General features: G+C 45.4%; 1 protein-coding gene across 4 annotated transcripts; it reads left to right on the top strand.

Moving 5' to 3' along the window:
- Nucleotides 1–3200: 3200 nt before the first annotated feature.
- On the top strand, nucleotides 3201–11253 carry Fancg (FA complementation group G). 4 transcript variants are annotated; one of them, XM_090330185.1, is made up of 14 exons: nucleotides 3201–3515; nucleotides 3676–3766; nucleotides 4299–4430; nucleotides 4682–4884; nucleotides 6787–6922; nucleotides 7052–7182; nucleotides 7271–7417; nucleotides 7529–7680; nucleotides 8591–8657; nucleotides 9026–9168; nucleotides 9296–9342; nucleotides 9485–9640; nucleotides 10607–10730; nucleotides 10875–11253. In XM_090330185.1, exons 1-14 carry the CDS (start codon nucleotides 3420–3422, stop codon nucleotides 10981–10983), a joined length of 1734 nt encoding a protein of 577 aa, XP_090186311.1. In that variant the 5' UTR covers nucleotides 3201–3419; the 3' UTR covers nucleotides 10984–11253. The 4 variants fall into 4 exon arrangements, with proteins under 4 accessions (XP_090186311.1, XP_090186310.1, XP_090186309.1 ...); XM_090330184.1 differs by having other exon boundaries at nucleotides 8879–9168; nucleotides 9491–9640; XM_090330183.1 differs by having other exon boundaries at nucleotides 8879–9168.
- Nucleotides 11254–13637: the final 2384 nt, after the last annotated feature.

Below are 13637 nucleotides of genomic sequence, written 5' to 3'. Positions count from 1 at the left end.
CATCATTTCAGACTTTAGTGCCTGGGCTGGCTTTGAACCACCAAGTGATCTGTTTTTAGTCTTTATGAATTTGCCATTCAGGACATTTCATATACATGGAAATTATGCAACATGTGGTCTTTTGGTCTGACTTTCTTTTGAGGTTTATCCTTTTTGGGTACATCACCATTCTGCCTACTTTTCAATCCTGAATCATTGGCAATACCAAGTGATAAATATTATATTGTTTCCTATTTTGGGCACTGTGAACATTTTAATTAAAAAACAAAACTTATTTGTAATTGAAACCAAGTCTTTGCTCATGGTAGGAATGCACTCTACAACTGGGCTACATCCACAGCTCACAGCTCTGCTGTGAAAAGCTTTTTTTTTTTTTAACGGCACTGGGTATTGGACTTGCTAGGCAGGTACTCTACCACTTGAGCCCCACCTTCACTCCCTATTTTGTACTGGCGCGCGTGTGTGTGTGTGTGTGTGTGTGTGTGTGTGTGTGTGTGTGCCGTTGCATCCAGCCTTAATTTTTTCCTTGTAGCTGGCAACAGACACAGTGCTATTATACTCAGCCATTGCTTGAGATGAAGTCTCATGAATTTTATGCCTAGATTATCTTCAAACTGAAATTCCCTTTACCCCACACAATTCTTTATCTCCCTGCCCAAGTACCCAACTTCAGCTACCACATCCATTTTATTGGGAATATTTCTAATTGTTAGGAATGTTTATATTAACTGCTGTGAACATTTACATATAATTCTCACTGGGAACATATGGTTTCACTTCTGGGAAGATTCCTTGGAGTGGATTTGCTGTGTCAGAGTATAACATGTACTTAGAAACAGCTTCTGCTAAAAAGCCACACACTTTTCATTTGGGCCCATGAATTGCCCAAAAGTAGGAGGAAGATTTGATATTCCTGTCTTCATTTTCCATCTGTCCCCTTTATATTCTGAATCTTCCCTGACATCACATTGGCTTCCAGAAAGGACAAGATGGGTCTTTGACATCCCTATAACAAGGGTCTGGAACTCCCAAGGAAAGAAACATGAGTCTTGTAATACAGGCCCCCACCATCCTCTAGGACAGGATAATTGCCTGGCACGATGAGGCTGCACCTGGAGCAGAGGTAATCATCTCTTGAGAATCAGATTGCTCCCCTCAAGTGATGACTCTGCAACTGCTCTGAAATCTCTCACAGAACCAGAAGTGAGATAATAATCAACTGGGCCACATTTTGCCCATGACTGCTTAATTTGCAAATCTCTTTTCCTGCCCCAATTCTTTTATTCAGAACTGAAACTAAAGCTAATGTCTGAACCTTGGAAGATGGGCTGCAATGCTTAGGTATGCTTGTGCTGTATAATAAATATCTTGTATTACTACTTGTCTTGTGGAATTGGATTGAGTGGATGAATCTAACATCTTAGAAGCCCCAGAGTTGGGTCAGCTGTCTAGAACTTCAGTTTTTTTTTTTTGTTTGTTTTTGCCAGTCCTGGGGCTTGAACTCAGGGCTTGAGCACTATCATTGGGCTTTCTCAAAGCTAGAGCTCTACCACTTGAGCCTCAGCACCATTTCCAGCTTTTTTTTCTATGTATGTGGTACGGAGGAATCGAACCCGGGTCTTCGTGCATGCTAGGCAAGCACTCCACCACTAGGCCAAACTCCTGGCCAAGAACATCTTTTTTTATTTGGAGATGAGTCTCATGGACTTTCCTGCACAGGCTGGCTTTAAATCGTAGTCCTCAGATCTCAGCTTTCTGAGTAGCTAGTATAGACATGAGCCACCAGTGCCCAGCAAGAATACATTTCTTTCTGGATAATGACACCCTTTTCCTTGCTTTCCTCCCATTTTTCTCTCCTATCCCTACTCACACATGTTGTATAGTCCGTTTGATGTTGAGCATTTTTTATGCCTTTTAATTCCTCATATCTGTTTTTAGAAAAATTTTTTTAGCCTTTGCTTTTTATTTATTTATTTTTTGGTTGTGGGGCTTGAACTCTGTGCCAGGGAGTTGCATTTCTTCTTGTTTCTCTTTTGGTAGGACTGAGGATATTGAATCCATGGTTAACCAGGCGGTTGCCAGGCTAGTCCTTTACCACTTAGTTATATACCCCAGCCCTGAATTTTCTTTTGTTTTTGGTTGTTCATGGGGTGCTTGAATTTGTGGCCTGGGTGCTGTTGCTGAGCTTTTTGCTCAAGATTGGTACTCTCTTAAGCACCACTTCTGGTTTCCTGGTGCTTAATTGAAGTTAAGAGTTTCAGAGACTTTCCTGGAGCTTTGGATGTCTTTGAACTGTTATCCTCAGATCTCAGTCTTTCCAGTAGATAGGATTGCAAGTATGAGTCACCAGGGTGTGGTCCTGAATATTCTTAATGATGTCTTTTAAGCACAAGAGTTTAGTAGGTGTGTGTACATGTGTGGAGCCTGAACCACACTCCCATTTTCCGGACTTGTGCTAGCTAACTGTTGCTAAGAATCTTAGGGACTCTTCAGATCTCAGATCTCAGCCTCTTGAGTAGCTAGGAAACTCCCCCCCCCCCCCCAGTCCTGGGCTTGAGCTCAGGGCCTGAGCGCTGTCCTTGGACTTTCTCAAGGCTAGAGCTCTACCACTTGAGCCACAGCACCACTTCCGGCTTTTTTCTATGTATATGATACCGAGGATTCGAACCCGGGTCTTCATGCATGCTAGGCAAGGACTCTACCAGTAGGCCAAACTCCCGCCCCTGGGATTTAAAGACGTTAATGCTTACTAGGAAGACATAACTTGAATTACTTCCAGCCCTGTTTTTCATGCATTTGATATATTTAAGAACTTGAAGGTCACAAAAGTGTCTTCTTATAAAATTCATGTATTTTCGGCTCTTATAGTTCCTTTATGATTCATTTAGGTTGATTTCTATATCTCCCTACGCTTCTTTCCTCTTCCCATTCTCCCCTCTTCCTCGTTTTGCGTACAGATCACAGAAATCCAATTTGCTAAAACAAAGGATGGAGAAAGACTTGGGAGGGCGCCCGCTTCTAATCACGCACTTTCAGCCGGGGAAGTACTGTGCCTTCCTCGGTAGAACTACAACCCCCAGCGTGCACCGCGCGGGCCAGCCCGCCACCGGGAGGCGACGTGCTAGCACGACGTTACGGGACTGGTCCCGCTAAGCCTTTCTGTAGCCTATGGCCAGATTCGGTCCCCCCCCCCCCCCCCCCGTTTCTCGCGGGAACCAACTCTTAAAAGAAGCTCTACTGCAGCCGTTTTGCACACTCGCCTGTCTGGGGTGGGCAGCGAGGAGATAGGGGCTTTGCCTCGTTGCGATCTCAAAGTGAGCAGGGGAGACAGAATCTCCCTCCTTGGGGTCTGAGCTTCATTGAGGCCAACCGCAGCTGTCAGGAGTCTACTACAAGTGTTGTGCCTGAGCTCTGTGACCATGTCCCAGCAGACTCCGCCTGGCTCCCCAGAGCCACACACCAGCTTCCTGCAGCTGTGGAGGGAGAAAAATGACCAGCTCGTTCGACAGGCCAAGGTAACACGGTTGCTGAGACCTTCATTTTGTAGCACCAGTACCCTGGCTAACCTGGAGGAGCAGACTTTTGTCGTCCCCCTGAGAGTCAGAAGTGGCTGGAGAATGCATCCCTCACTATTGCAAGGGTTGATCCCCACTGACATCCTTCCCACTTTGGCAGGTGATTCAGGACACCCACCTGTCTCTGAGGCGACAGCAGCTGGCTCAAGACACACTGGAAGGGTTTAAGAAGCTCCTTTGGGGTCTGCAAGGTAAGTAGGATGCTTCCTGGGTTGGTCAGTTCCCTGCCACTGTGGCTGGAGACTGGTTCCTCCTAGGTGTTTTTGGAATTGAGATGATTACCATGTCTTGAACAAGGCTCAGGACCTGCCCAGACACACATGGCATATTTGAAGAAGTAGTTTTCAAGATGGTCTAATCTGGACCACTTTTTTTTGTTGTTGTTGTTGTTTTGTGCTCATCCTAACCACCACCTCTTCCTCCTCCTCCTCCACATCCTCCTCCTCCTCCTCCTCCTCCTCTTCTTTTTCCTCTTTCTCCTCTTCCTCCTCATTTATTTTTTTGCTCAAGGTTAGTGCTTCTACCACTTGAGCCACAGCTCTACTTCCAGCTTTTTGGTGGCTAATTGGAGATAAGACTCATGGATCTACCTGCTTGGGCTTTTGAATCATGATCCTCAGAAAAACTAGGATTACAGGTGTAGGCATCTAGCATGGGTAGAAGAATCTTATTTGGGGGCATTATTCATGGGAGAGTCTATGAAATCATCACCTGTTGCTCCAGGACTCCCTGCTGCTGTTCCTGTTCTCCCCGTGGAGCTGACTGTCATCTGTAACTTCATTATCCTGAGAGTGAGCCTGGCCCAGGGTTTCACTGATGATCTAGTCCAAGATATCCAACGGAGCCTCAAAAGAGGTAAGGGACAGAATTTCCCTCCATGTCCCTGCCAGCTTCTGTCTGTGTTTAAGGCTTTCCTAAGGTATGGAACAACTAAGTTTGTCACCTGCAGGGAAAGAGATGACTTTTTAAAATAATCCCTCATATACTCTTCAGATTAGGCTGAAGTATGATTGCAGTTCTTGGCCTCATTCAAAAGAGGAAAGCCAGAGAATGTGGTGAGCAGGAAGAAAAATCTTATTTCTACTATGTGTTTGTGTATTGTATAGTGCTGGAGACCCAGGAGCATCTGGAGTCCAGGTTGGAACAGAGTCTCAGGGAGCTGTGGGACTCTGTCCTGCATGCCTCCGCTCTTCTGCCAGACTTGCTTCCTGCTCTGCACCTCCTGGCTGGCCTACAGGCAGCCCTTTGGCTGAGAACTGACCAACTTGGGGACCTGGCCGTGCTGTTGCAGACACTGAATGGCAGTCAGGTAAGTGAGAAAGTAACCTGAAAATGAGAGGTCTTCCCAGTTCCCTTCAGCTGCGGGAACATCCTGTTTGAGGAGGACTACTGTGTTGATGGTCAGAACACCTAGTTTTTTTCTCACATATTCTTGGATGACCTTGTTCTAGTTAATCCCTCATGGGGAGATTTTCTTAGGAGCATTTACTCAGTTTGGGTAGGATAAGAGTTCTTATGATTTTGCTGGTGCCACCTCCCAACCTTAGTCTTCTCAGCAATAACTCAAGCCTGATGTTTGCCACACATCTTTATGGACTGCTTTTGAGTGAGTAGATACATTAGAATATATTGCCACAGATCCAGATTTTTCTGCTTTCTTTTCTCCTTGTGTCCTATCTATTTTTTCCCCCTGGGGGTTGTGTGTCTGAGATTGGGACTTAAACTCGGTACCTGTCACTTTTGCTCATTGGCTAGTGGTCTACCAATTGAGCCATGCCTCTAAACCCTATTTTTCTTTTAGAATTGGGGAAATAGAAATCGGAACTTTTAGCTGGACTCCAGTAACTCACACCTGAAATCCTAGCTACTCAGGAGGCTGAGATCTGAGGTTTGCATTTTGAAGTTAGCCAGGGCGGAAAAGTCCATGAGACTCTCATCACCAGTAAAAAAAGTGAGAAGTAGCACTGTGGTTCAAGCAGTAGAGTGCTAGCCTTGAGTACAAAGAGGCTCAGGGACAGTGCCCAGGCTCTGAGTTCAAACCACAGGACTGGCAAAAAAAAAAAAAGAGAGAGAGGAAAAAAAAAAGGCTGGGCACAGTGACTCATGCCTGTAATCCTAGCTACTCATGAGGCTGAGATCTGAGGATCAAGGTTCAGAGCCAGCCCAGGCACTAAAGACCAAGACCTTGAGACTCTTATCTCCAATTAATCAGTGGGAAATTGGAAGTGGGACTGTGGTTTGGGGTAAGGCGGTAGCCAGGAGTTGAAGAGCTCAGGAACAACGCCCAGGCCCAAGGGTAGCGTGGTAGTCTTGAGCTGAAGAGCTCAGGGACAGCACCCAGGCCCATAGTTCAAGCACATGACCCACCAAAAAAAAAAAAAAAGAGAAAGAAAAGAAAAAGAAATCAAAACTTATAAGGTCAGGCTGGGAGTGTAGCCTAGTGATAGAGTGCTCATCTAGCATGTACAAGTCCTGGGTTTGATTCCTCAGTACCACGTATGCAGGGAAAGCCAGAAGTGGCACTATGGTCAAGTGGCAGAGCACTAGCCTTGAGCAGAAGAGTGTCCAAAGACAGTGTCCAGGCCCTGAGTTCAAGCCCCAGGACTGGCAAAAAAAAAGCCCCCCAAAATAAAACAAAACTTATGAGGTCGATGTCCAGCCAGGATAGATTGATAGTGCTATATCCCAACCATTTCAGGGTCCCTGAACCCCCCCCAGCAATAGAATCACCAGCACTCAGTGAACGGAGCTCAGAATCAGTTTAATAGCACATCAGCTACTCGCCACCTTCCGGTTGATAAGAGAGTAGCCTCAAGCTTCTGTGGGGCTGAGCTTTTAAAGGAGAGCACCACACACAGCTGGTCTTGTTCACCAGGTGATCAAGCAGTTTAAGCATTTTTACAAAAGAACAAAACCAGAATTAGACAGGTAATCCTGACAGGTTACTACAATAGTAGAAAAGGGGTAGCAAAGGCCGGGAGCATGGCCTAGTGGTCGAGTCCTTCCCTAACATGCACAAAGCCCTGGGCTTGATTCCTCGGTGCCACATACACAGAAAAATCTAAGTTGTGCTGTGGTACAGGTGGTAGAGCACTAGCCTTGAGAAAGCTCAAGGACAGTGCCTCGGCCTTGAGTTCAAGCCCCAGGACTGACAAAAAGAAAAGAGGTAGCTACAAGGCCTAGAGCCTTTGATTATCCCTTCTTTCTCTAGGGTAGGACCTCTGAGGATCTGCTGCTACTTTTAAAAGCTTGGAAACCTCCAGTTGAGAAATCAGATGCTGCATTGACTCTGCAGAATGCCCAAAGTTTGAGGGCTATACTTTTGACAGCATTTGCCTACCAACAAGGTCAGCTGGTAACCTGACTCATCCCTTCTGTAAGGGGTCTTCTGGGATTATACTCTTTTGTCTCCTTGGAGTTTTCTCTAGGTTTTTGTTTCTTGTTATGTTCCCTGCTCACATCCTGATTGTCCTTAGGCCTCCAGGAGCTGATCACAGGGAGCCTACCAAGGGCACTGGGAAACCTGCAAGAAGCAGCCTCAGGTCTATGTACACGGCCTGTGTTGGTCCAGGTGTACACAGCACTGGGGACCTGCCTCCGTAAGATGGTAAAGGCAATCTTAAGAGAGTTAGGGAAACCATGGGCATGTGGACCGCTTTGTGAGGATAGCTCAAGTTTATATCCTATCCATTTAGGGAAATCCACAGAGAGCACTGCTGTACTTAATTGAAGCCCTGAAAATAGGCACAGACTGTAGTCTTCCACTTCTGGAAGCTTCTCGATTATATCGGCAACTAGGAGACACATCAGCTGAGCTGGAGAGCCTGGAACTGCTGGTTCAGGTAAAATGCTTTAAAGTGGAAGGTATAGGGCAGAAGGTTGTTAGATTGATACAAGAATAAGGAAGTTTGGTTCTGGAAGGTTTTAGATACAATTCTTTCTGTTCCTTTTAGGCTTTGAGTGCCACTCATAGCTCTAAATCCCCGCAGCTGTTGATTGAAGTAGAATTGCTACTTCCACAATCTGACCAAGCCTCTCCCCTTCACTGTGGCACACCAAGTCAAGCCAAGCATCTGCTAGCAAGCCGATGCCTGCAAATCAAGAGGTAAGGGTCTTCCTTGCTCAGTTGAGCTCCTCTTCACACTTCTGATATAGCTTGTTGGGATGTGACTCTGCTTGTGTGTGTGTGTGTGTGTGTGTGTGTGTGTGTGTGTGTGTGTATGTTGTTTGCCTAGAGTTTGAATATTCTCATTCAGCTTTTTCATTTGACTTTTCCACTTGGGTGGAGCTCTAATTCTTAAGCCACACCTCAAATTCCAGCTTTTTGCTGGTTAGTTGGAGATGAGAATCTCTTAGATGTACTGAGTCGTAGTGGCTCATACAACTCAGGAGGCTGTGATCTGTCAGCCCCCCCTACCATGAAAGTCTATGAGATTCATTTCTAATTAACTGCCAGAAAATACAGAAGTGGTGCTGTGGCTCAAAGTGGTAGAGCACTAGCCTTGAGCTGAAGAGCTCAGGGACAGTGCCCAGGCTGAGTTCAAGCTCGATTGACCAAAAAAAAAAAAATTGTAGATATGTATATCTAGGTTGATTTTGAACTGTGATCCCCAGATCTCAGCCTCCTGAGGAGCTAGGATTATAGGTATGAGGTACTAGCACCCATCCTCTGTTTTAATTTTTAATTGATTGGGTAATAGATAAGACTGCGGAAGGACCTAGGTCTTCATTCCTTAGTTTTTACTTCTAGGCCGGGAACTGAGTTCTCTTCATTCAGATAATAGCCTCCTCTACCTTTAGAATGTTGAAATCTCCTCCTTTATTTATCTTCTAACTGGTATGCATATTGAGCCAGGATGGAGCCCCAAGACATCATTACCCTCCCCCCACCCCCCCCCACACCTTTACAAGATCTTCAGGCTCATGAGCATCCTTCTATTAGCTAAGGCAATACTGAAACCATTGGAGAACCCTGACAGGGCTTAAAGTGAGGTTCATGAGCAATGATTCTCCAGGGAAGAAGATGCTGCAGAGCATTATTTGGACCTATTGGCACTGTTATTGGATGCCTCGGAGCCAAGGGTAGGTGTATCTTCAGGATTCTCTGCAATGAGGTGGGAGGGGTGGAGTCTGGGTCCCTTTTGGAGCACAGAAGAACTGTTATGTTCCTTTTTTACTCCTCTATAATTCTGGCTGTCCATTCTTGGGAACCAGGGCTCTCTGCATGGTACCAGACCCCAATGGAGAGGTTGGGGATGCTGGATCATGCCACTTCAAGACGCTGCATCCTCTTCCCACCCCAGTTCTCCCTACTCCCATGCCCCCCAGGGCCCTCTATGCCGGAGTTGTTTTTGGAGGCAGCAGCAGCGTTGATCCAGGCAAGCCGAGCCCAGGATGCTTTGACTGTATGTGAAGAGCTTCTCAGTCGCACATCATCTTTGCTTCCCAAGATGTCCCAGCTTCAGGAAAGTGCCAGAAAAGGATCCAAAGAACTGCCATATTGTCCACTCTGGGTCTCTGCCACCCACCTGCTTCAGGGCCAGGCCTGGGTACACCTGAAGTCCCCAAAAGAGGCAGTTAGTGAATTTAGTTGGTGAGTCGTGGAAGCTATCCAGAATCCTGGGGATTCGTGAGGATGATTTTCTGGTTGGATGCATTCTCACCCACTTACCATTATTTCTATGGTTGATTCTTTTCTCTTGCTCTGTGTCCCACTTCAGGTGTCTTGAGCTGCTCTTTCGTGCCACTCCCAAGGACAAAGAACAAGGTGATTTAGAGTTTCAGTTCCATCTCTGTGTGTCCCAGTCCACTAGAGGACTCAGGACACAAGAATAGGTAGAGGGGGGCTTGGGATTTTGGTGACTTGTGTGACTGGGAAGACACTTTTTGACTTTGGGGGTTGTCCCCAGGGGCAGGTTCCAGCTGTGAGCAGGGGTGTAGTTCAGATGTGACACTGCAACAACTTCGGGTAGCAGCCCTGATTAGTCGTGGACTGGTATGGGTAGCTAGCGACCACGATACGAAAGCTCTAAAGGACTTCCTCCTCAGTGTGCAGGTATGCCCAGGTATGAACACTTGCTTGACATCAGTTATATACAGATATATTAGGCAGAGACTCTTGGGCATAAATATAAGGTTGGTCATAGACAAGGGAAGTGAATGGGCTACATAAATATCTAGAATATAATTAGGTGTTCATATATTACATATTCAGATGTGTATAAGGCTCCCAAGAGTTCTCTATCTTACCAGGTTTTTTTTTTCTCCATTCCTGGGGTTTCAACTCAGGGCCTGAGCACTGGCCTTGAGCTTTCTCAAAACTATAGCTCTACTACTTGAGCCACAGCACCCCTTCCGTCTTTTTCCATGTGTGTGGTACCAAGGAATTGAACCCAAGTCTTTGTGCATGCTAGGCAAGTTCTTTTTCTCCTTTCTTTCTTTCTTTCTTTCTTTCTTTCTTTCTTTCTTTTTCTTTCTTCCTTCCTTCCTTCCTTCCTTCCTTCCTTCCTTCCTTCCTTTCTCTTTCTTTCTTTCTTTCTTCCTTCCTTTCTTTCTTCCTTCCTTCCTTTCTTTTTTTTTCCAGTCATGGGGCTTGAACTCTGGGCCTGGGTGCTATCCCTAAGCTCTTCAGCTCAAGGCTAGCACCCTACCACTTGAGCCACAGCACCACTTCTGGTTTTCTGGTGGTTAACTAGAGATTAGAGTCTCACAGTCTTAACTCCTTGACTGGCTTTAAACTGTGATCCTCAGATCTCAACCTCCTGAGTAGCTAGGATTACAAGCATAAGCCACCAGCACCCAGCTTTCTCAGGGTTCTTAAACACAGACTTACTGAGTTGGAGTGGGTTGTATGGGAACGGCCAACTGATCCCTTTGTTCAGGGCAGCCAGAGGGAGGAGTGAGGGGGATGGTTGTGCAGGACCCATCCCTAGTTTTATATGAGTATGGGACAGACACTTCTCCAATCTTTTATAAAATGATGATGAAGCCTGTATCAGAGTCTGAGTCTTTGTACTTTGGATTGGCTACAGGCAATAGAAATGCTTCCTATTATCTGCTTCAAACTCTGAGGAAGCTGGATCGGAGGGATGATGCCATTGCTCTGTGGCAAAGCCTGGAAGCCCAAGCTGAGCTGCCACAAGAAGAAGCTATTCGGTAAGGATTAGGCTTATTGGCTTCAAGCTGATGGACAGTTGGAGACCTAAAGTTTGCAAGCCCATTGGGGTGATAAGGAAATGAAAGGGAAACTTCCCAAACATCTATCTTTCAGCCTTGGGCATCACTCTTCTTACTCTCCAGGTCACTGCCTCTGTACCTAGAAACCTATTTAAGTTGGATCCATCCTGCAGATTGTGAAACCTTCCTTGAAGAATTTCGGACATCACTACAGGAGCCACATGACGGATAGCTGCCACTTGCCAATAATTAGAGCTGGGATCTCTGTGGACTCTGTGAAGAGGGATTTTTGTTTTAAACTCTTGTTGAAGAATGTAGCTGGAGCTGATTATTTCTATATAACTCCTGTGCTGGTGAAGTTGATGGTATTGTTGGTGAAATTTGGCTTCTTTATTGCCGTTCTGGTTCTAGAAGAAGCATTCCCTGCGACAAACAAGTCATTGACATGATTTTTCTTTTCATTTTTTTCTCTTTTCTTGTTTTGAGTAAAGTCTCATATTTATCTCTGTTTTGCCTATTACATATGCTTTAGTGGGAAGATTCCTGGTTTTCTAGTCAAGTGCTGATGGTCTAAAATAGTTTCTTTGTTCCTTCATTCCCTCCTTATATTGGGCATCTCATATTGAGTTCTAGCAACCTAACATCATTTATCTTATGAGTTTGAGATGCGCTTATGAGGGGAAAAACTACACTAATTCCTACTTGGGGAACAGTGCCTTAGTCCTTTCAATTGCCTAAAACTAGATCCCTGAATGCCAGGATCCTGTGCTAGAGTTAGAATCTCTAGACAGAGATTCTAGAGAATTTTGGGCCAGGCGCTGTGTCTCATAACTGTAATCCTAGCAACTCAGGAGACTGAGAGCTGAGGACTGTGGTGCAAAGGCAGCCTGGGCATGAAGACCGTGAGCCTCCAGTTAATCACTAGAAAACAGGAAGGTGGGGCTGTGGGTCAAAAAGTAGGGTGGTAGCCTTAGCTGAAGAGCTCAAGGACAGCACTCAGGCCCAGTTCAAACCCCACGACCCACCAAAATAAAAGTATTTGGGGGGCTGGGAATGTGGCTTAGTGGTAGAGTGTTTGCCTTGCATGCATGAAGCCCTGGGTTCAATTCTTTAGTACCACATAAGCAGAAAAATCTAGAAGTGGTGTTGTGACTCAAGAGGTAGAGTGCTAGTCCTGAGCAAAACAAGTTCAGGAACAGGACCCAGTCCCCAGAACTGGCAAAAACAAAACAAAAAAGTACTTTTTGTTTGTATTTGCACTGGTATTAGGGCTTGAATTCAGGGACTGGCATTTTTGCTCAAGTCTGGCATTCTACCACAGATTCACTTCTTGAAATTTATAGAATAGGGACAAATGGATCAACAGACCCCTGAGTCTCTCAAAGTGACTCCTTTCTTCCCTAATTACAAGCGCTAGAAATTGGATCTCAGTTAAATGGATCTCTGTGGCTAGAGGGGAAGGACAAATTAAACCAACATGCCAGCAAGAGCTATCAGTTAACTTCAGTCAGGGCAACTTGTCATTTTGGGCCTAAAGTTGCATGGGTTTCTAGTCCAAGCATGCAGTTTTCTTGCTGCTTTATATTCTATTAATTTTCTATATATCATTTGACCTTTCTAATATACCCTCTGATGAGAGCATTTCTCCCCAAGCCTTGAGAAACTAAAACCTGTGGGATCTGTTAGAAGAGAGCTCAGTGACATTAGAATAGCGTGAATTAAGAATTGGAGTGCCAGGGCAGGGAGTGTGGCCTATCCCTAGCATGCATGAAACCCTAGATTTGATTCCTTGGCACCACATAGACAAAAAAAGCTGGAAGTTATGTTTTGGCTCAAGTGGTAGAGTGCTAGCCTTGGGAAAGCTCAAGGACAGTGCCCAGGCCCTGAGTTCAAGCCCTAGGACTGGAAAAACCAAACAAAGAACTGAAGCACCAGTGCAAATCTAGGGTACATCTAGGGTACAGAGTACATGATACCAAGAGTCACTAGTTCTGTTTTTTCCCTATCTCAAATATTTTTTTTTTCCTCTCTTCCATCCCTCTCTCCCAGTACTGATGTTTTAAACTCAGGACCTTGCTCTTACTAGGCAGATCTTTTTTTTTTTTTTTTGCCAGTCCTGGGGCTTGAACTCAGATCCTGAACACTGTCCTTGGACTTTTTTCTCAAGGCTAGTGCCACAGCACCACTTCTGGCTTTTCTACGTATGTGGTATGGAGGAATCGAACCCAGGGCCTTTGTGCATGCTAGGCAAGCACTCTACCACTAGGCCAAACTCGCGGCCCCTAGGCAGATCTACTGCTTGAGCCACATCTTCAACCTATTTTATTCCCCTCCCCCCATAATGGCTTGAACTTAGCCTCACAGATTTTTTTTTGCTCATAATGACATCTCCAGTCTTGACTTTTTGCTGGTTAATTGGAGATAGGGCAGAGAAAGACTGTCTTAGGTTAAATAGGGAGAAGGAGAGTTGTTGGAGGGAAGGGGATGAGAAGGTATATATAGTTAAAACAGATCTAAGTCATAGATGTCGCCTGGTTTGGAGATAAGAACTGAGGGATTTTTTTCCTGAACTTGCTTCAAACCAAAATCCTTAGATCTCTTGAGTAGTTAGGATTATAAGTGTCACCAGCTTTCTTTCCTTTTTTTTTTTTTTTTTTTTTTTTGGTGCTGGTCCTGGGGCTTGAATTCAGAGCCTTTGTGCTATTCCTGAGCTCTTTTGCTCAAGGCTAACTCTCTACCACTTGAATCCATAGCTAGCTTTGAAGTGTGAGCCTCAGATCTGAGCCTTCTGATTAGCTTGGATTACAGGTGTGAGCCACTGGAGCCCAGTTTGTGTTTTGAGACAAGGTCTCCATAGTAGGTCAGGCTGGCCTGAAAGCATCTCCA

The sequence above is a fragment of the Megascapheus bottae genome, chromosome 3 (genome assembly GCF_031878675.1).
Source record: "Megascapheus bottae isolate mThoBot1 chromosome 3, mThoBot2.hap1, whole genome shotgun sequence".
In the NCBI taxonomy this organism is placed as follows: Eukaryota; Metazoa; Chordata; class Mammalia; order Rodentia; family Geomyidae; genus Megascapheus; species Megascapheus bottae.
The sequence above is the reverse complement of the archived record's forward strand: the minus strand, read 5'-3'. Positions and strand labels throughout refer to the sequence as shown.

Excerpts from the sequence above, each read along its gene's own strand:
- Fancg (XM_090330183.1), top strand. The coding sequence starts at position 3,420 with ATGTCCCAGCAGACTCCGCCTGGCTCCCCAGAGCCACACACCAGCTTC. Across the intron at positions 3,516-3,675 it reads AGCTCGTTCGACAGGCCAAG|GTGATTCAGGACACCCACCT; the intron begins GTAACACGGTTG and ends CCACTTTGGCAG. Across the intron at positions 7,418-7,528 it reads GCCTGGAACTGCTGGTTCAG|GCTTTGAGTGCCACTCATAG; the intron begins GTAAAATGCTTT and ends TGTTCCTTTTAG.